This window comes from Sander lucioperca, chromosome 9 (genome assembly GCF_008315115.2).
Source record: "Sander lucioperca isolate FBNREF2018 chromosome 9, SLUC_FBN_1.2, whole genome shotgun sequence".
In the NCBI taxonomy this organism is placed as follows: domain Eukaryota; kingdom Metazoa; phylum Chordata; class Actinopteri; order Perciformes; family Percidae; genus Sander; species Sander lucioperca.
This window is the reverse complement of record NC_050181.1, coordinates 27,716,850-27,739,473: the sequence shown is the minus strand read 5'-3', so window position 1 is coordinate 27,739,473 and position 22,624 is coordinate 27,716,850. Positions and strand designations below refer to the sequence as shown.

Below are 22,624 nucleotides of genomic sequence, written 5' to 3'. Positions count from 1 at the left end.
ATTTGGTTTATGTGCTCTCCTAGAAGATCCCTAATTAGGACAAATCTTCCTCTTCCTCTTCTACACACACACACACACACACACACACACACACACTGCCTTCTATATTCCAGGCAGACACACACAATCTGCTGGTGTGATTGGATTTCTGTACCTGTCTCTCTGTATCAGATTGACTTGATCTCTCTGGGACAGATGTTAGGATCTGTTTTTGTGTGTGTGTGTGTGTGTGTGTGTGTGTGTGTGTGTGTGTGTGTGTGTGCGTGTGTGTGTGTGTGTGTATGTGTGCGTGTGTGTGTGTGTATGTGTGCGTGCGTGCATGTCTATATTACATTAGATCAAGGGTCTGGGTCTGCATCAGAATGACATTCTGAGGGACTAACTAATAACTGCTGTACTGGGCCAACTGACACACAAACAAACACACACACACACACACACACACACACACACACGCTGACTGGGTCGTTGCCCTGTCTGTCTGACTCTTAAATCAATGCGAAAACAAAAAGCAAAGAAAAATGAAACCTTGACATTTGCTATCAAAAGAAAACCTCAAGATCTTTTAAAAGATCTCTTTGCTCCATTCTTATTATGTTCCTCTTTTGTTTGGGGGAGATGTTGTGTTTTTTATTGATTCAGTCTTTTTTTCTTCTTTTCATACCAACACTTCATCCTTCATGTTTTGTTGCCTTATTTTCTCAACATAAAAAGGGCCCACACCAATGATTATGGGCTTAGTCAATCGGAAGATGGACGAACAGAGACTTGGGCATAAAAGTATAATTTTGGGTCTGTTTGAACTAATTGTTGGGAGAAATTGTTCACAAGTCAATCAATACGTCTGAATAATTTTAAAAAGAAAGATGAGTGAAAAACTGGTTTAAGCTGTACATACGTCATTTTCTGCAGATTGCAGTCACAAATCAAAGTGTCTTCACATGAGAGAATTAGGTAAAAGGCTTAATCGTTATTGGATAGCTGGAGAAGGTGAGGAATAGGGGGATGGTAGCGATGCTGCACATTGCACGGGTCTATTTTATTGCTTCAAAGATGACAGCAGAGGTTTAAAATAGAAAGCAGTCTCAGAGAGCGACCTGACAAAGGCAACGGGACAGAACATCCCACTTCTCCAGAGGCTTCACCAGCAAACACACAATGTAACTCAGTGTAAGACTAGAGACTGGAGGAAGGGGGGGAGCAGAGGCAGAATACAGAGAGAGGGCAGAAAGATACATTTCTTAGTTTTATTCATATTTTTAATGAAAGAAAGAAAGAAAGAAAGAAAGAGAGGGTTAAGTAAGCATGCTGAGCTAGCTGTCCCCTCACCAAACCACTTAGCTGATATTAAATTCAGACATGATGACTTCATCCTGGAGCACTTAGCCACTCAGCAGTTATTGCATCATCAGATTTGGAAAGAGGCCCGATGATGTCATCCCCAGAGTGCTGGAGGTGAGGACGCACAGACTATGTACTGTAGTGTTCTAAAATGAAAAGAGGCTTTACCTTGGATTGAACTCTGGACTGTTTTTATGAGCGATGTTCTGTGAAATGGAGCCACTGGATGTTACACTTAACCTTAACTTATCATTAACGCTAAAAGAGTGTAAATGCTTCTAGTTGTAATAATGCACTTCTGAATACACACACAATTAACTTCACAATCTGGTGAAATAAATACTTCAAACTCATTTTCTTCTCAGAACTTGCCATATTTTATAGTAAGGTACATACATTTACATTTCAGCTGTCTTTGTGCTCACAGTAAGGGGGATAAAACACCTACAGTAAACATTATGTGGCTCACATCTCTTCAGAGCTCACACACACACACACACACACACACACACACACACACACACACACACACACACACACCAAAACTGTCCCCAGTGCACTCAGTCTGTTCCAGTCTTTTCTCAAACCACCTAATTTAGGCTTTCTTGTACTTAATAAGTAATCATATATGAAATACCACTTATACTTACAAAACATGTTCAACAAATCAACCATAAGAGTACAAAACAAGAACATAAATTAAAAAAAAATCTACTTCTTTATGAAGAAAACACTGCGTTATAAAATAAACTTTAATAATGCACATTTTTACAGCATTGTCAGATGTGATTCATTCAGGTTTTCATACGATGGACTAGGTTACTATTTATAGAAGGAAGAGCTGAAAAAAGAGAAGAAGAAGGAGCAGAGGAAGAAAAGAAGAAGAGTAATAGCGACATTTAAGACATTCTGCACTGCACACGGTTACAGTGACAATTGGTTGTTGCCATGAAGATGATGTTGCATGTTACCGGGTGATTTTCGGTGACAGTCTTTGGGATCATTAAAGCTATGGGGTTCCTTTTGTCATGCCCCGGCCTACTAGCTGAACCCCAATAACTTCAAAGATAAGTGAATGAATGATTGATTGAATGATGACATCACTTCAAATGACCCTCCACACAACATCAAAGTCCCCTCCCCCTTGTTTCCTACCCGCCCTCACTGAAAGTCCAATGGGTAATGGTTAGCAGGACGTTAAATCCCACCCATCCTCATTCCATCCCTCTCGTGGTTGGACCAGGTCAGACATGGAAGATGGAATCCAGCAATATCCCGGCTTTCTAATCCTCAGACAAACCATGCCACTTGGCAATCTGGCGACGCGGGTGGTCGCAGATCTCCCTCCAATGCTCGCCGGGCGTGCCCGTCACCGACGTGCCCAACACTAGGCGCCCCAGGATGGTGTTGGGGCAGCGTGAGTTGCCTATGTCTGAGTCCATCAGCAGCAGCTCCACGCTGGTGTCCCTCAGGCCCTCGTTGGAGGGCAGATCAAAGACAAAGAGCTCATTGAAGACCGGGTTGGGGGAGCACTTCTTCACGTGGGTCTTCTTCTTGCACACACGCTTCTTCCCTTGGTACATGTTCACCTTGACGTACGGATCTAGAGCAGAAGAATGACAAGAGCAGAGGAACAAAGTAAGGACAAAAGCAAAAAAAAGGCATGGTGAATATCCCGGCAGCGGTTGCAGAGTGGCATATTATTCCCAAGCCAGATCAATACGGCAATCAATAGAGCGGAAATGATGGATATTAGGGATGGGGACAAAAGAGGCTGGCTGTGTAAACACTGTGTGTGTGTGTGTGTGTGTGTGTGTGTGTGCTTGTCACTAAAGTGCTCTCTATCACATCCTGATCAGATTACTTCAGTGCGGTGGCGGTGTCTTTATGGCAACTCTCACAGCATCCAAAGTAGTCTGGGCTGCTTGGCAGGAAGAGGAAATGATTTTGGTCTCATCAGTGTGTGGTTATGTGAAGGAAGTTATTGCACACGTGTTTGTCTGTGTAAGCAGTGATCCCATGGATTGCATATTGAAAGGTTTCGCAAAAAGTGTATGCACCTGTAGGTCCATTGTTTTCAGTCTTGGGCAGGTGGCGAGCTTTGAGGACGACCACGGTCAGAGTGTTGGTGGTGGACTGGTAACACAGGGAGAGCAGGAGCTCGCCTCGGCCTGAGGACTTCTGTGGAGAGACAGGGGAGGGATGAATGGGTGACAGGTGGTGGGAGACAGAACAAATACAACAAAAAAAGTGATTCAAAAAGAGACGGCAGGTGTAAAAGAAGACAGAGAAGAAGGACTTTCAGACATGTTATCAGACATGAACTTGCACCCAAACATATTTTAGGCAGCAGACCAAACAAATCAAAACATGTTCTTTTCTCAATTTCAAAGTAAACCTTCCACTTCTCCTGCCCTGTTTATTGCCACAGAGGCTATATGCAAAGACATATTGCCATTAATACATTGGTAATATATTATTAAGTAAGGCTAAAACAATTGCCTCATACTGTATTTACATCTTTCTTTCACGATTAAATGAGTTTTACTAGGTAAAAATAACAAGAGAATCCATACACATGTATTCAGTAATAGGGTGTGGCTGTTGGCACATCTATGTATTAATAAATGACTTAGCAGATAATCAGCTACTGTGGTACAACCTGCAGCTGCTTATACTGGAAATGGTGTCAGTGCTGATGATTAAATGGCTGTCAAATAAATAATCACCAGCTGCTTATGGGGTGTGTTCTCATATGTTGACTAGCACAAATGTGTAGTTGAGAAACTCCCTATTCTGCGCTACGTTTGTGATACACATGCACATCCATGTCTGTGTCCACAGCCAATCGAGTTGACGCCTCAGATGCTGCAATCACACGTAACGTTTTGTCCCGCCACGACTCATGGTTGCCATGGCAATGAGATTTCACACAGAAATTGAAAATGCACATGTGAGTGTGCTGCATTTGTGTTTGTATGTGACTACACAATAAAAATTCCTACTCTATTCTATTCTACATTTTTGCCGTTCTCCAGGGTGAAAACGATGGCTCTGCTGCTTGCTATATCGATTCCCTGAACTGTTGCCCCACACACACACACACACACACACACACACACACAAAGCAGTGAGACACAGATATGCCATGCAGACAAAGAGAGCCACCACCCAGTTAACAAAGGGCTGCTTCTAAGAGAGAACAATATATGCTCATATTAAGATAATTCAGCCCAAAATGATTTTCTCATTGCATCACATCCACATGGAGATATTGAATACCTGATGTAATAAGTGAACTATTCTATTGAATGATTTGTTCTTTTGCACTCTGTAAGCCTCATTTTTTTAATCTGTCAAAAAAGGGTTGGTTGCACTTTTATTTGCAAATAAAATGGTTTTCTTTCTAATGCAGAATAACTAGTCGATATGTTCTCTTTATATAAAGATACACAGTATATAACTATAGCTAAAGAGGCCAAGCCTTTTTCTCCTCTCACCTGCCGACTTAAAAATTGCACAAAAGAATTCAGAAGACCAATCCCACTGCAAAGCAATATCGTGAATTCTGAAACTCTCTGGGACCCAAATGAGAAATTGAATTGAAAAAATATGGTTAGTCTCAGTGTGGAGAGAGCTTTATAGTTTAAGAAATATTATCCTATTGATCATAAAAATACAGAGGGAGCTCTGCTGAGGGGAATGAAACTTTTATATTTCTCAGAATCTGAGTGACATTTCCCTGCACTTCTCTGGAGTACTATATCATATCAGAAATCTTCAAAGATATTACAGATAGCTCACATTCCTCCTGGGAAGGTAAAAATGTGCGTAAACATATCCTCTCCCACCTGGTAGGCACAGTGCTTCCATTAAAGCAGAGCTCTGCAGAGTACACTATTAGCCCACACATCTATAATTACATTGATATCATCTCACATTCCACCTACAAATGGACAAATGCTCATGTACAGCCAAACCATCGAGTACAAATATAGAGCACTGCTGTATACTAAACCAAAGACCTATGATAAGGATAGAGATATCATCTTATAATCCATTGTTTAAATTCACCAGTACACTGAATGTAATGCAGCCAACCCTGCTGCCGTATTTCAGGCTAATATAGGCTATCTGCTCATGGGTATTTTCTGACCCAGTTGTCAGAGAATTACACAGTATATCAGCCTACATCTCAGCAACTGGTTTTAATACCACAGTACATGAAAATGTGCGACTGGAAATGAGCTAAAGTACATTTGTAGTCCTTAGAGTTGCCAGGAACAGAGTAGAAGCACTGTATATTGACCACCAGCCCATAGATCCATAATGGTGCGGTGTGATATCATCATCTTTTCAATACACTACTAAGAATGTAAAAATGTCCATGTGACTCCCGTTCAAATTGGGCATCCCTGCATTACTGTTTCAAATCTCTGATGGATAAAAAGATCTTCACTAAACACAAATTAACCACAATTCAGATTATCCGATGGTCCAAGTCTTGTTTGCAAAGTGGAAGGTATGTGATATCTATTCCAGCTGATAAATGCATTGATCACATAAATTACATATTTTAAGGGATTTCAGAATAATCAGCCAAAACAGAAACACCAAAGGCTTTCATGTATCTAAACTCACAGCAGTCCATTTAAGAACCCCACCAGACCTCAGTATCAGATATCAAATCCATAATGGCAACTGATCTAGTCTCCTTCTTTCCACAGAGAGATACACTTCCTATCTACTTTCTCCATTGGCTTTATTTTAAAGTCATTTTTCAAAATGTATTGCAAAATGTATTATTGAGATCCAAATTTAAAACTTGTATTCAAGGTTCAGATTATGCCATTAGAGTTGAATAATAGATCTCACTGTGATTTCAAGAAACATATTATAATACATTTGCATTTAGGTGAGTTAGAGAGAGCTCTATGATTCAAATATCATTATATTTTAATAAGTAAAGGGATTTCAGGATGATTACATACTGATTTATGTCCTGATTAATATTGTGACACTTAAGCACTTTTGTTATGATGAGAGAAATGATGAGTCATTATTGGGGCAGCTTTGCAATGTGATGATTTTGTGGTTAGTTTGACTGGGGTTAGTTATATAAAATAAAAATGTTGCATGCTGTAAAGTAACTTTAAGACACTGTACGTGTCATAAATCTAATCCCAATAATTGCACTCAAAGAAAACTGATATAAATATAAACCCCAGATATAAATCATGAATTCAAAGGGTTCAAACATCCAAATTGTTCCAGATCTTACCTTGACATTCTTCTTGATGATCTCTCGGCTCATCAGAATACGCCCCTCTGATAAGTCGATCCCAGACAAGGGTACAAGGGTCTCTCCGATGACCTCATCACGGGAGAACCTATCAAAGCTCAGCACCATGAAGTGAAGGGCCAACTCCGACACTCGGGCCAGCGGGATCCCGTAGAAGCTGAAGGTCTCGTCAAAGGCGGGGTCCAGAGTCTTCCTCAGGACTCTGGTCTTCACCCGGTGCTTTTTCTCTGGCAGCAGGGTTAGCTTGATGTAAGGGTCAGAGGTCAGCGACTGCTCATCAGTTGGGGTCAGGCCATGGGCTTCCTGGATAAAAAAAAAATCAAATCAGTCAAGACTGTTGGTGCGGACACACAAATATACTGGACTCCCGGTTTTTGGACCCCACGAATATAGTTAAACACACACACACACACACACACACACACACACACACACACACACACACACACACACACACACACACACACACCATACCTTAATATGGACAATGAATGCCTTTTTCTCTGGCTGGTATTCCAGGGAGAAGTGGAGGGTCCCTAGTCCGCCCTCCCTCTCTTCCCCCTGGGGTTTGTCCACGGCCGGGGTGGGTGCCTGACTGGAGAGGGTGCTGGATGGTGAAGGGAGGTCATTGCGGTCCATCACCCCAGGTTGGGTGAACCCTGCATGGGGAGAGGGCAGCTCCAGGTCTGGGGAGCTGCGCACCTTCTGGTGGTGGTGATGAAATGGTTTGGTGGTGAAGTTGCCATTCAGATCCCGTTTCTCCAGATCCAGATGCAGAGCTGGTCTAGAACTGTTTGGACTTGACGCCAGTTTACCAGTGCCGGTCGGACTCATTGGCGATGCAGTGTGGCAGTTTCCGTTTACATCAGTTTTACTGGTGTCGTTAGTTGTCATGGTGGCAGGTGCAGCAAACTTCTTCTTGCCGCTGAGGCTCTCCGGGTAGATGTCGACCCCTTTGAGCATGTGCACAAACTTGTAAGGAGGTGTCTTCTGGGATTTGGTGTTTTTACGCTGGCAACAGATCCATGCAAAGGCTGACACGGTGAAGACAAGGCCAAAGACACTCACCACAGCAACACCGACTGGCACTGCCACTATGGAGTTAGAACAGAGAGAATGGAGGGAGAGAGGGAGAAAATAACCTTAATTAAAAATGTCTGACCACACACCCCAACAAACACTGCAGAACAAGCAACAGTAAAACAATCACACATAAAACAATTGTTCTCCTCAACAGATTTTGTTGTTGCACCGAGAAAATTGTATAAATTTTGTGTGTGTGACTGACAGTGCAGTGTTTACTCAGATGGAGATGAAAACAACGCAATCTGTTCAACTCTGATGAACTACCATCAGGGCTGTGTTCATATTCCAAACATGGCTGCAGTAAATCAACAGGAAACAGCTGGTGTAAGTAATGAACTGCTGGGAAAACCACATAACATCATTATGTGACTGGTTGATTTGTTGATGGCAGGTTTATAAAAATGGCTGAACTCAGAAGCAAAAGATAGAAAAATAACAAGACCTTGGCAATGTCAGCTTTTCTGTTATTTGGTATCGTGACAGATTAATGCAATGATACGCAGACCTATAATGTAAAGGGGTTAGGAAAGTTTTTCTAACTGACGACCATTCTTTAAAAAGGAAACATCAGGATAATTCTGGTCAATACAGAGACAAAATGGCCAGCACTTTTTAATCACATTTTCTTCAACAGTAGTGGTACTTCAGGGACCTAATTCCTTTCAATGGTACTTTTGTCTCCTATTGTGGGATCACTAAAATGTTATTATGGAGACATATTACTGGGGTATTTGCCAATCAATGCTTCAGTTCTTTGTTTTGTGGTGTTGAACTGTGACTCAACAGCAATCACGCTGGTCCATCTCATTGGAGGAAACCTGCACCGTTTCCTGCAGTTAGACGGCGGCCCAGTGGAAAAGCACTCAGGTTAACACCCACACAAAGAGGGAGGGAGAGGGGTGGGGTTGGGGGGTTATCACTCGTGTACTCATGTCTTGTGAATCTTTTTACATTTGGTAAAATCTGTACTGTTGTTCACTTAAATTAGATCATCAGAATTTTGTTTTTATTATATATTTATATTTACTTTTCTTATATATCAGCCTTGTTACTTGGGTGATTAGGATGCTGAAAGTGTCATGTTTACACTTAACAATATACATAACCAATTTGTATTTTCCTATAACTTTCCTATAACACGTAGGACTTTACAGGTAAACAGTGATGTTTCAGAACAATTTTACTTCTTTGCTGCCATCTCTGCTCTTAAAGGCCTGTGTGTAAATTATAGTACGCCTATATTCATTTCCAGTATAGCCTATTTACTGTAAGATAGTTTTTCTATAATAGTTGTAGGCATAGAATCCATCTTAAGTGCATTACTAATCTGCTGCTCTAATCATAGCACTTGTAGCCATACTGTTCTCTCCCTTTCCTTTTCATTAATATTTCAGCCTGATGTCCTGGGTGGAGTGCTTTTCAAGGCAACAACAACAGACAGATGGATGTGACAACGGGAGGGCGGTGCTGAACCGAGAGGAGAGCTATATGAAAAACAAACAGGGGCTTTCCAGGCTTTACCTGGGCTACATTCTACTCAAGTCCATCAATAATAAATAAAACTTAACTAATATTGCTATCGTAAAAACGTCACCTCTGACTTTTCCTGACAATTAACTGTCGTCCTTAAGCTAGCTGCAAAATGGAGGCTGGAGGTCTCCTTAAACACGTAGTTTTATCGAATAAAAGGGTTTGGCAGCACACTGGACAAAGCCATTCACCTTAGAGTAGTGTAGGCTACTCTAACATACATTTACTGTCGTTATTTTTTTTTTTAAAAACAAGTGGCCAGAATAGAGCATGAATTAAAATGAAACACACTAGCTAAGTTCTATCTTCTATCAATAGTGGCGACTAATAACGCTAGCTACGTTTGAGTCGAGTCACGTGTAATGAATAACTCGGTACTTTAACAACCCCGAGGTTACCACAAACAACCTCACACATTCACACCTGTATATCTCTTAATCAATGAAACCGGTCAGACTCACCGAGCTGAGCTCCTTCCTCCACCATTGGAGCCATGTTCGCTGTCCAAGGTGCTGCTGAAACGGTCCGCCTGCTTTCACACCGAGCTCTCTTCTCTCTCCTCTCCTGATGACGAGGTGTAGTATATCTCCACAATATCTCCGCTTTGATTATGTTTAATAATGCAACGGCTTTTGTACGGCTTCAATAATTGAATAAGCAGTCTTGTTGTTCCAGAGAGAACGATGGAGGGGATGCTCTGTCCTCACCCTGCTGCTGTTACTCTGTGATGCGTGAGCGTGTCTCAGAGGCGACAACACCCCGTTTCTTATCTCTCTCTTTCTCTCTCTCCCCTTGTTTTCTCCGTCTCTCTCTCTCTCTCACCCTCTGTTGCCACCTCTCCCACCCTCCCTACCGAGGAACGCTGAGCTCATCAGTGCTGACGCAGTAGTGACGGAGGCTGGCTGTGAAAGCAGGACCCCTGGAGTAGCAGTATAACAGGGCTGCCAATTTCCCTGATTGATTGTTCGGGAATGAACGGTCTTAACCTGTATCTCTCTCTTACTGTGTGTGTGGTTCTGTATTTGTGTGTGTGTGTGTGTGTGTGTGTGTGTGTGTGTGTTCCCTTTCCGATAAGACTGGTGAATGGATGAGTTTTACTGTGGTCCTATCATTCGTTAAAGTAAGTGGTAATTTGGCTGATAGGTTTGTGTGCAGTGATGCTTTCCTCTGATATAGATTCATAGTGATTAAAGTAGCCTACAGATTTACTACCAATTAATTTAATAGTCTACAGTTTATATTATATACTGTGCTGTTTATAGTGCAAAGCTTCCAAAATACTACAAATCAACAGTAATTAGAATCACAGGTCAATGTGTGCACCTACACCCAAGGATGTAAAGGGAGGCCTACTGACATCATGCAGATCACTGCGTAATGAAACACATTGTTGATTTACATGCTGAAGTGTATGTTTAATTTAACCATGAAGAATAGGTTACAGAAAATTCAGTTTTCACAGTTTGTCATACACATTATTAGAGTATAACGTATAATAGTGTGTGTGTGCAAAGTGTCTGTAATTCACTGCACAGTCCAACTAAAAGACAAGGAGCTGAAAAGAATAGAAAAAAAGAAAGGAAAAGAAAGAGTCGGACAGTTCAGTGGAACCATTTGTGGTTCATAGTCGTTTTCCTTTATATCTTGCCCAATGAAGCTGGACTGAGTGGTCGGGCTGATTACTATGCCACTTGTTATGTGTAACATAAATTCAATGTGTCTAACTGTAATCAATGAGTACAACTTTCTTACTGTGCAGGTAACATTCTGGCCATATCCACTTGCACTGTCTCTGGCAATAAAAAACACATTAATTAATAGTTGGATTAACACAGCATGCACAATAGGACAAAAGGTGAACCAAGAAAAAGTGTCTAGAAAGTGATTCTCATAACCTGGGCCCTACTTTTTAAATGCGTTTTTGCACCCTTGTGGACTTTGTATTAAAAGCTCCTCACAAAAGATCCCGCAGTTTTTTGTCACACTTCATAAATGTATATACATGTGAATTTAAAAAAAAATCTTATGCTGCAGGCTTTGGCTGGAACTTCATTTATATTCATTTTAGCAACACAAAATATCTCTTCAACTGACATTTGTACATGTACCTGAACATCTCAGACAAGTATTGATGCATTAGAATGTATGAATTGCGTGAATTTAGACATGGCAAATTTATAGAAAATACAAGTCAATGTGTTCTGCATTGCCAACAGGTTTAACATCTGATATAATCCAATACTGACACCTGGTGTTCATAGTAAAGAATGCATTTCCATGAAAATGACAATTTATTTTAATAATGATCATGATTTAAGCCACGGGAAAGTAAAAGCATGCATCCTTAGAAAGTATACATCCTGAAAACCACTCTGGACATTAGGAGTTGCAACCAATCAGAGAGTTGTGCTGGATTTTAGATATTAAAGGGTGATTCTTACTGTAAATGATAACAAACACACACACACACACACACACACACACACACAGTGTGTTCCATATGTATTTTTTTTTTTTTAAGTGAATCTGTGTTTACTCGCTCCTGTCCTACATTCTATCTTCACACTGGCCTCCGAATTCACTAACTCAACCTAAAAAAATTTTGGAAACGGCTTGCACTCAAAACTTTTAATTTAGTACAGTATGATAACATTAAAGTTTTGAGTACACTAAACATAAAATAAATGTGTCACGAGTGTTATCTGAAAGGAAATTTATGTCAGTTTAACAATTTTTTTAGTCATGCAACAAAAATAATTAGTGTTTTCTTAACATATAATTCTACGTTATATTAACATAGAATGATCAGGTTACTTAATATGTATTTATATGTTTATTAAACACAAAAAGTGATGTGTCATAACTTGTTAATTTTATGTACAAACAACAATTAAGTATTGTAATTTTAAAGTCAAATTAACATAATTAGTTTCATTATTCAGCTATATCCCAATTTGCTCACTCTACTCAAATATTTTTTGGAAACAGCTTGCACACAAAACTTTTAATTTAGTACAGTATGGTAACATTAAGGTTTTGAGTACACTAGACATAGAATAAATGTGTCACAATGAGTCTTATCTGAAAGGAAATTTATGTCAGTTTAACATAACTTTTTTTAGTCATGCAACAAAAATAATTAGTGTTTTCTTAACATACAATTCTACATTATATTAACATAGAATGATCAGTTTGCTTAATGTGTATTTTTATGTTTATTAAACACAAAAAGTTATGTGTCATAACTTATTAATTTTATGTACAAACAATTAAACAGTTAAAACAACACAACCACATCTATAGCAGAGATAGCATGAGTTTGGGCATAGCTGCCCAAAGGCCCCATGCAAAATAGGGGCCCCTCTAAAGCCACTTACCTCGCATCACTTTACACAAAAGGACCGCTAATGAAGTGACACACAGCAGGTTAATGGCCAAAGGAAACCTATTGCTACTCAAAATCTAATGCTGCAATACTCCAGCTCTTATCAAACGTAACAGTCACTTAACTCATGGTTACAAATGTAAATCAGCACAACAATGACAATTACCAGGCAACAAAAATTCTAAGCAGACACGTTTAATAAACAGAATTCATAAAGTTACATTTGTATTTCGAACAAACTGCAAACTTTTCAGCAAATTTTAACACAACTCTATTTACTGCCTTGCATCATGGGAATTGACCAGCCAATGAACCAATTGCATCTGACTGCAGTACGCAAATCGGGGTTGGGCTAAATGTGGGCGGAGCTAAACGTTTGACTTTTGAAAAGTACTTTCCATTTCAATTTGAGAAGAGCGAAATGCCAAATTCACAATTCACAAGTCGTTGACAGGTACTCCCTCCGCCGGTGGCACTAGTGCTTTCTTGTTTGCCACAACACGTGTTATATTTTAGTTGAAATTTGAATAGGCTACATCACTTATCTGCGGTGTATAATTAATTTATTGTGTCAATGCTTTAACTTTGCCGTGAAAGAAGACAGGTTATTTTAAACTCAAAAGGCAACTCTTTATTGTTGCAACACACAATTTTTCAACTGATAACTTAACTTACATACCCAAGTTCAATCAACACATACATATCTGACAAAAAATTAAAATAGTCGACCCAATGAATAAATGCAAGTTTAACTTTCAAAAACTCATAAAGTTGAGTTCAAAATCCACAACTTGTATAAGCTTGTTCAGTTAAAAATAATAAGTGGACATAACTAAATGGGTCTGTACTTTTTTACAGTGTAGCTTTCACCCATTATTTCCTCCAGGTGGTCATATCTAGAATACCAATAATAATAATAATAATACCTGCTGGTAGCAGGGCCAACCCATGGCGGTCTCCTCCCCTCAGTTTTGTCCTCTTCAGCTAGTCTTTCTGTGCTGGAGACCAGAGTGAAAGCTCTATTTTAAGGGTCTTTATGTGATTTGGAGTTTGGTTTCATTCCTGTTTTTGTGTTTGTACTTTCAGATGAGTCTTATTTTACCGTTTACTTATCACTTTCAATCATTTTGGAGCTCTGCTTTTACTGCTAAAGCATACCAAACCTCTCCTGCTGTTGCAGCTACACATTAAAACCGGGGGACTGAGCTTTTATTGTGAAAAAAGTTATATGAAAAAAAAAAAACCTATGAGGTAGGACAATTGATTCAAATGGTTTTATAACATGATTTGATGTTGAATTATTTTATTGATACAGAGGCACCAATATTGTGATAGTGTTGTATTTCTGAGCCAGAGTTACTGTATTCCTTTTTTTCCCTTTCTGGCAGTTACACAGCAATTCTATGCTGTCCATTGAGCTTAACAATATATGCCATTTTAACAGTACATTTGAATGTTGTATCAAATCAAACATAACACAAATTGTATGTATCCTTTCTATTCAAACATTTTAAATTAGACAAACAAAGAAATGGAAGTTGTTCTCAACATTTAAATTTTACGTTGCTTTGACTAGTTAAAACTTAATTATGTGTACTAAAACATAATACGTTGGTAAAAACACAAAACATTGTGGCAGTTTTATGGTAAAACAGCACAAAATAGTTGTGTTCAGCATAACTCTGGAACTTATGTTGTAATTATGTGTTTTTGTTGTGTTAAGTGAACACAATATTTTCATTTTGTTGAACATGAAAGTGACCGCTTGTCATATGAACATAAAAACATTGAGTACATATTTTGACAACCATTTTTTAGGTTTACTTAACTATAAAAATATATGCTAAGTGCACAGTATATGTGTTGTTAATTGGCCTTGAACTAATTATGTGATGTTGACGTTATACATTTAAGTAGAATGAACTCAAAAGTCAAAAATTGTTGACTTAACATAAAAAAATGATGTCAACCTCACATGGGATGATTTTTTGTGTCAAATGAACATAAAGTTTTTATGTTGTTTTGACAATCCTGAACATTTGTGCGGACGTAACATTAAAATTTTGTGTCATGGATGGATTGGGGTTTCAGTGTGCCTTTAATGAAGATGCTTTAAACCAACACAATTTAATTGCCAAAGTCTTTCTCAGTTGTTAATCTGAAATGAAATGTCAAGATGGCAGCGCATGCCAAAGCAGCAGCTCGGCTCTCTCGCTTTGGTTCTCTTAGGTTGTTGGGCCTTGGTCCTGAGCTCATGGGTCGTGGACTCACTCACAAACCTTCCATATCAAGTCAGAGGTAGTAATCACAGCTCCTCCGCCCTCACCCTAAACACAGGAACCCCACAGGGCTGTGTGCTGAGCCCTTTGCTCTTCACACTCTTCACCCACAACTGCAACTTCATCATAATAAAATTTGTGGATGACACCAGAGTAGTTGGGCTGATTTCATACAATGAGCAGCCGGCCTACAGGCTTGAGGTGGAACACCTGGCTGAGTGGTATAAGGAAAACAACCTGATTCTTCTCTAAGGCAAAGGAAATGGTCATTGACTACAGGAGAACAAAGGAAAAAGCCCATCTCCCCCTAAACATACATGGAGAAGCAGTGGAAAGCGTGGAAAAACTGAATTTGCTTTGAGTCAATATGTCAAAACAGCTGACATCTGGTTAAAAGGCCCAGCAAAGACTCTTCTTCCTCAGGGAGCTGTCCAACAAACGGTTCAGGACAATAAGACCCCACACCAATACACTGAGGAACAGCTTCTTTCCCAGATCACACCCCTCCCTGTCCAACCACAGAACAGATTACAAGAACTGTAAGCAGACACACATGCCCCCACTTGTAGAGACTGCTACCTTGGGGCAGAGCTTCACAATTGTTCACACTTGTTTAAACGAAAAAGGAACTGTCGAGTGACAGTTTCTTATGAAGTGAAAGGGATACTTAACCACATGTCAAGTGACTCATATTGCTGAACATTTGATGATTTCTCATGAAGCGAAAGCTAGCCGTTTTCTGAGAAAGATCAACAGCGTTGGGGCTTTCAATGACTCCGCTATACATGTTGTGTAATATCTTTTACTTCCACCTGATGGTTTCTTTCTAGTGTTTTCAGTTGGTTGCAAAGCTTTTGCAGACATAAAATGTTACTGATTGATTTAATAAAAAAAACTTTAACATAATTGTCAGTTTCACAGATTTCTTTAAATATATCAGAATAACAAATCATTTCTTTTATAAGGCCTCCACACTGAAAAAAAAACAAAAACTTGGATCAACTTAAAAAAATTGAAGTAATCAATCACACAAAATAGTTGACATTACTCAAAGTAAATAATTTCATTTAGTTTAACCTGAAACGTTTAACTCCAAGCAACCACTTTTTAAAGGTTGGGTCAAACTAAATATTTATACATCCGAGTAAATTAATTATTTTAGGTTGTCTCAAATAAAAAAACTAACAGTTGTCATTATTTCAAACGTATAGTAAATCAAATTTGAAAAAAACTGATTTTAATACATTTTGATCAATGACTACTCAGGACACTTTCCTTTAGAACACATTTATATTTATTGTTTAATAAATTGATAACATTGAACATCTGTGGGTTTGGCTTCTCGAGAATTTCGACAGATCTAATAAAAATGCTCTGATCAAATGAATAAATTCAGTTTAATGTCCCGCTGCCAGTTTATACTGTATCCATATAAAGAAAATGGATTCAACCATAAACATAAACTAGAACGTTTACTTTAAATGAAAAAACTAATAATTTTCAGCTATTTCAACGAGAAAATACACATTAAACGAACAACAGCAATGTTAGACTTTTTTCAGTGCATTAATTTCAGTTTCACATACAGTTTCTATTACAGCTTTGTTCTGGTTTGTCATCTAGGAGTTGTGTTTTGTGTCTCACATTGCAGTATGTACCTGCACTAACGGATGTTGGTACATTTCCGTGAAAGTGAAACTACAATGACATCAAGGAGGGCAGGTAAACTATGTGGGCGAGGTGACACCAGGAGTATATAAAGCATTTTGTGGGATGTCATCTCATAATTTCTTTTCATTCATCCCCTGTGCAGCTCTTCTTTCATTTACATCACAGGTAAGATTAGAAACTTAAACTCACTATACTGTAAGATGGTTTGTACTGTAGACTTTTAAATGTTACAATATAAAAGTGTTTTTCTATTATCCATTTGACCCTTTATGCTCTATAAATGTTATTTAGAACAGCAATGGCAGCAGCAGCAGCTTTGTCCAGAAGCAGAGCATTGGCTGGAGGCCTGTACTTCCTCCTCACTCTGCTGTGTCTGGTTTGCCTCACAAGTTCACTGAAAACTGGTGAGTTAAGTGTAGCTTAACCTCCTTTTGCTTCGGAAAACAGTTCCACTTTTATTTGCATGTCCAAAGTGAGTCATCACAAGCAAACGTCCTGTTGAAATGTTTTTAATTTATTTTATCTGTAATCGTTTGAGCCAATATGCACTTTATTAGAGCTGCTTATTTGTCCACAAATGTTACTGCAATGTTGATTCTCATTATCATTTGGATTTGCAGGAAAATATGAAGGAGAGCCTTAAGAAAGCACAACAAAACCTGGACAAACTGAAGGTGAGTGACTGAGTGAGTGAGTCAGTCAGTCAGTCAGCCAGCCAGCCAATCAGTGTCCATGTTCGAGACATGTTGTTAGAGCAGTGTTTCTCAACGGGGGCTGTACCGCCCCCTAGGGGGCGTTCAGAAGATGACGGGGGGCGCTGGAAGCAATATTTTGGAAAGGGGGGCGTTGAGGTGCCCTTGGGGGGCGTTTGTTTGAAAGCTAGTTTAAACCAAAGATTCACAATAACAATACATGTTTACACTTTAAACTACTAAAAACAGTGGTCTGCACCATTAAAACCTGCCAGTTCACGGCACCGCGACTGGACGAGACGGGTACCATAACTCTTCTGTGCTTCTGTCAGCTTTGTTTGGCGCAGCTCCGTGCTGCTTTCACGGAAACGGGACGTCAGAGCATCATCTTAAATGAGCTCTGTAGCCTACTACGTCAGGCTGTGTTCAGATTAAAAAAAAAAAGGAATCGCCGCCACGTCCTGTTGTGTTCGTTAACCCCCCCCAATGTAGCACAAATAGACTTTGTATTTCACACTAACAGTTTTTCGTCAGATCGTTTATAGAACACAACGTTTCCTACTGCACCTGAAGGCAGCTTCATTTCACGGAGAAAGAGAGAAAGAAAAGAGATGAGCGAGATATATCGATTGTGCTTTGTTGTTTGGAAAACATTTAGCTGTTTCATGAACTCCCGGGCAGTTCAGAGCTTGTGTTTGGTGTTTTAAAACTTTCTTGTGGAAGCGATGCAGTGATGTTACTGTTTACTGCAGGCTACAAGATTCTCTCACCTCAAAACGCAGCGCGATATGGGGTTGCGTTTCTCCAAACGTTTTTTTCTGCTATTTACTCGCAAGACAGGCGATAGCAAACCTATACTATTCTAACCTATACTCTTCTAACCTATACTCTAACCTATACTCTTCTAACCTATACTATTCTAACCTATACTCTTCTAACCTATACTCTTCTAACCTATACTCTTCTAACCTATACTCTTCTAACCTATACTATTCTAACCTATACTCTAACCTATACTCTTCTAACCTATACTCTAACCTATACTCTTCTAACCTATACTATTCTAACCTATACTCTTCTAACCTATACTCTTCTAACCTATACTATTCTAACCTATACTATTCTAACCTATACTCTTCTAACCTATACTCTTCTAACCTATACTCTAACCTATACTATTCTAACCTATACTCTTCTAACCTATACTCTAACCTATACTCTTCTAACCTATACTATTCTAACCTATACTCTTCTAACCTATACTCTAACCTATACTCTTCTAACCTATACTATTCTAACCTATACTCTTCTAACCTATACTATTCTAACCTATACTCTTCTAACCTATACTCTTCTAACCTATACTATTCTAACCTATACTCTTCTAACCTATACTCTTCTAACCTATACTATTCTAACCTATACTCTTCTAACCTATACTATTCTAACCTATACTCTTCTAACCTATACTATTCTAACCTATACTCTTCTAACCTATACTCTTCTAACCTATACTATTCTAACCTATACTCTTCTAACCTATACTCTTCTAACCTATACTCTTCTAACCTATACTATTCTAACCTATACTCTAACCTATACTCTTCTAACCTATACTCTAACCTATACTATTCTAACCTATACTCTAACCTATACTATTCTAACCTATACTCTAACCTATACTATTCTAACCTATACTCTAACCTATACTATTCTAACCTATACTCTAACCTATACTATTCTAACCTATACTATTCTAACCTATACTCTTCTAACCTATACTCTTCTAACCTATACTATTCTAACCTATACTCTAACCTATACTATTCTAACCTATACTATTCTAACCTATACTCTAACCTATACTCTTCTAACCTATACTCTTCTAACCTATACTATTCTAACCTATACTCTTCTAACCTATACTCTTCTAACCTATACTCTTCTAACCTATACTATTCTAACCTATACTATTCTAACCTATACTCTAACCTATACTCTTCTAACCTATACTCTTCTAACCTATACTATTCTAACCTATACTATTCTAACCTATACTCTAACCTATACTATTCTAACCTATACTCTAACCTATACTATTCTAACCTATACTCTAACCTATACTCTTCTAACCTATACTATTCTAACCTATACTCTAACCTATACTATTCTAACCTATACTATTCTAACCTATACTCTAACCTATACTCTTCTAACCTATACTATTCTAACCTATACTCTAACCTATACTCTTCTAACCTATACTATTCTAACCTATACTCTAACCTATACTCTTCTAACTTATACTATTCTAACCTATACTATTCTAACCTATACTCTTCTAACCTATACTCTTCTAACCTATACTCTTCTAACCTATACTCTTCTAACCTATACTATTCTAACCTATACTCTTCTAACCTATACTCTTCTAACCTATACTATTCTAACCTATACTCTTCTAACCTATACTATTCTAACCTATACTCTAACCTATACTCTTCTAACCTATACTATTCTAACCTATACTCTAACCTATACTCTTCTAACCTATACTCTAACCTATACTCTTCTAACCTATACTATTCTAACCTATACTCTTCTAACCTATACTCTTCTAACCTATACTCTTCTAACCTATACTATTCTAACCTATACTATTCTAACCTATACTCTTCTAACCTATACTATTCTAACCTATACTCTAACCTATACTATTCTAACCTATACTATTCTAACCTATACTCTTCTAACCTATACTATTCTAACCTATACTCTAACCTATACTCTTCTAACCTATACTCTAACCTATACTATTCTAACCTATACTCTTCTAACCTATACTCTTCTAACCTATACTATTCTAACCTATACTCTTCTAACCTATACTCTAACCTATACTATTCTAACCTATACTATTCTAACCTATACTCTTCTAACCTATACTCTTCTAACCTATACTCTAACCTATACTATTCTAACCTATACTCTTCTAACCTATACTCTTCTAACCTATACTATTCTAACCTATACTCTTCTAACCTATACTCTAACCTATACTATTCTAACCTATACTCTAACCTATACTATTCTAACCTATACTCTTCTAAGCATCAACAAAGGGCGCTCACTAACTTTCAAAGGTTGTAAACCTATTTCCATTGTGCAGTAGGCTAGGTGTCGTTCTTCAAGTTGGATGTCGTTCTTCAAGTCGTTTGTCATCACCAAAATACTTTTGTGTGTTAGGTCATTGTGTACGTTGTGTGTGTGTGTGTGTGTGTGTGTGTGTGTGTGTGTGTGTAATCCTTCTGCTCTTACCCCTTGATAAGTGCAGCTTGTTTTCCGTTGGAACAATTCGATTATAGATTTAGATTTGAATGAAAAATAGATTTGAATGTTAAATTGCTAGCTGTTTCTGATTGGCTACTGTTAGTGTTTGTAATAATAATAATAATAATAATAATAATAATAATACATTTTATTTAAAGCACCTTTCATGACACCCAAGGTCACTTCACAAACAAAAAAGGACATTCAAATTATAGTCATCTTATAAAGGTTCTGAGGTTCACACCAGGGACATGCAGCAGGCCTTTTGATAATACCTCATTATAGTTTGAATGTTACATATCTAGTCGTTCTGATTGGCTGCTGTTATTTAAATTGAATGTCAAATGGTTGCATTTAAAAAAAAAACTGTAAATATATATCATTTCTTCATCATATCATTTTTTACATGGCTTTTTTGATACCTGGGAAACTAATACATGTGTTGTTTGTCATTCAATTATATGATTTTTTGATTATTTATATAATATATTTATTTTATATTCATAGTTAGGGGTTAGGGACCTAGATAATGGATAGGGGGGCGCTGGCACAAAAAAGGTTGAGAACCACTGCTTTAGAGTAACTTCAGTGATAGAATACTCTGGCAGGATGAGAGAACTGTAACTCGTTGAGAAATGACTTCCTGTACTACAGTGGACACAACAGAATGCAACAACATAGCAAACTGAGTTGGTGCCATATCATGAAGTGTTTTATCCCCCCCTCCCATTAGGCAGAAAAGGACACCCCTTCAGAGCTGATAAGTGAATATATGAGCTTCATGGAGCCAATGATGGGATTTATGAAGAGAATCTCCAAAGATTTACCTGATGACTTTCCATCACTTTTTGGTTTCATGGAGAACATCAAGGGCTTCATGGAGAAAATCAAGACCTATGTAGATAGGAAGAATGTGGAGATGGATGCAAAAATAGCAAAACTTGAAAAGGACCTGGGAAATGCAGAGAAATTCATTAAAGCCCTTGAGGGGTATCAAACTGAATTGTAATTTCCATGTCAATCAGTGTCTCTATCTCTGATACTGCATCTGTTGTATCTGTTAAGCTTCTCTTTCTTATTGTGGAGATCATTTTTTGTTTCTATACACTGGCCTTTAAATCATGAATTCCTTTGACATAGGATCTTGGAGAAGTGCAGGCATGTGAAATGTGTTGATATACCAGCAATGTTTAATTAATGTATATTCATATGTAAATGATATACATACATTTGGATGTACACCATCATCTATCATTAGCGTTGTATCCTGATGATGTATCCAGGTGCATCGCAAGGTTGGATAAAGTGATGGGTGCAACCATTACAATGTGTTTAAAGTGTCAAAGTGGAAACAATGTTACAAAATGACATTTGACAAAAAACACATTTCTATACTGTTACTTCTACTCAGCTACTCTCTCTCTACTCTACTAAAATTAAGGTGGATAACTCAATTAAAAATATGTTTTTGTTTTCTTTTTCTGGTTTTCTGATTTCCTTGCAGGTAACAATCTAATAAATTCAATACATGGGAACTATTGTTGTCTGATGACTTATTTCTTTGCAATCCTAAAATATGAAGTCCGGAGTTCTAGTACAAATATTTCCTCTGTAGAGACAATACTTGGCTCCTCTGTTGCTTCTATCAAAGACCATCTTTACCTGTAGTGCTAGATTAATCAGATAAGGATATTTAAATAAAGTATTATAGTATATAGTATAATATTAGGATCAATGTGTTTGTGGGAATCATACATATTCTGATGATCGTGTGTGGGATTAAGTGGTAAAGAATTAACAATATAAGGCTAGAAGTCTTTCAGTCCTGGTGTTTGGTGCACTGAGACCATTAGAAAGGCTACGGCTCTCAGAGATTGGGACTCGTGTCGCACTTAAGTCGCACAAATAGCTGACTTCAGACTTGACTCGGACTCGACCCAAAAGACTTCAGACTTGACTCGGACTCGACCCAAAAGACTTCAGACTTGACTTGGACTCGAGCTTCGAG

At 38.2% G+C, this 22,624-nt stretch overlaps 1 protein-coding gene and 1 long non-coding RNA gene across 3 annotated transcripts; one reads left to right on the top strand and one right to left on the bottom strand.

The window, feature by feature from the left end:
- Positions 1–1,694: 1,694 nt before the first annotated feature.
- On the bottom strand, positions 1,695–21,506 carry syt4 (synaptotagmin IV). 2 transcript variants are annotated; one of them, XM_036005734.1, is made up of 5 exons: positions 21,444–21,506; positions 7,118–7,737; positions 6,623–6,946; positions 3,402–3,522; positions 1,695–2,944 (listed from the first exon to the last, which is right to left on the bottom strand). In XM_036005734.1, the coding sequence occupies exons 1-5, from the start codon at positions 21,493–21,495 to the stop codon at positions 2,625–2,627; spliced, it is 1,437 nt and encodes a 478-aa protein (XP_035861627.1). In that variant the 5' UTR covers positions 21,496–21,506; the 3' UTR covers positions 1,695–2,624. The 2 variants fall into 2 exon arrangements, with proteins under 2 accessions (XP_035861627.1, XP_031144210.1); XM_031288350.2 differs by lacking the exon at positions 21,444–21,506 and adding an exon at positions 9,721–10,039.
- LOC116042391 lies at positions 16,650–21,998 on the top strand. The gene is made up of 4 exons (XR_004103205.2): positions 16,650–16,759; positions 16,886–16,998; positions 17,215–17,268; positions 21,350–21,998. It is a non-coding gene; the product is annotated as an uncharacterized LOC116042391 (long non-coding RNA).
- Positions 21,999–22,624: the final 626 nt, after the last annotated feature.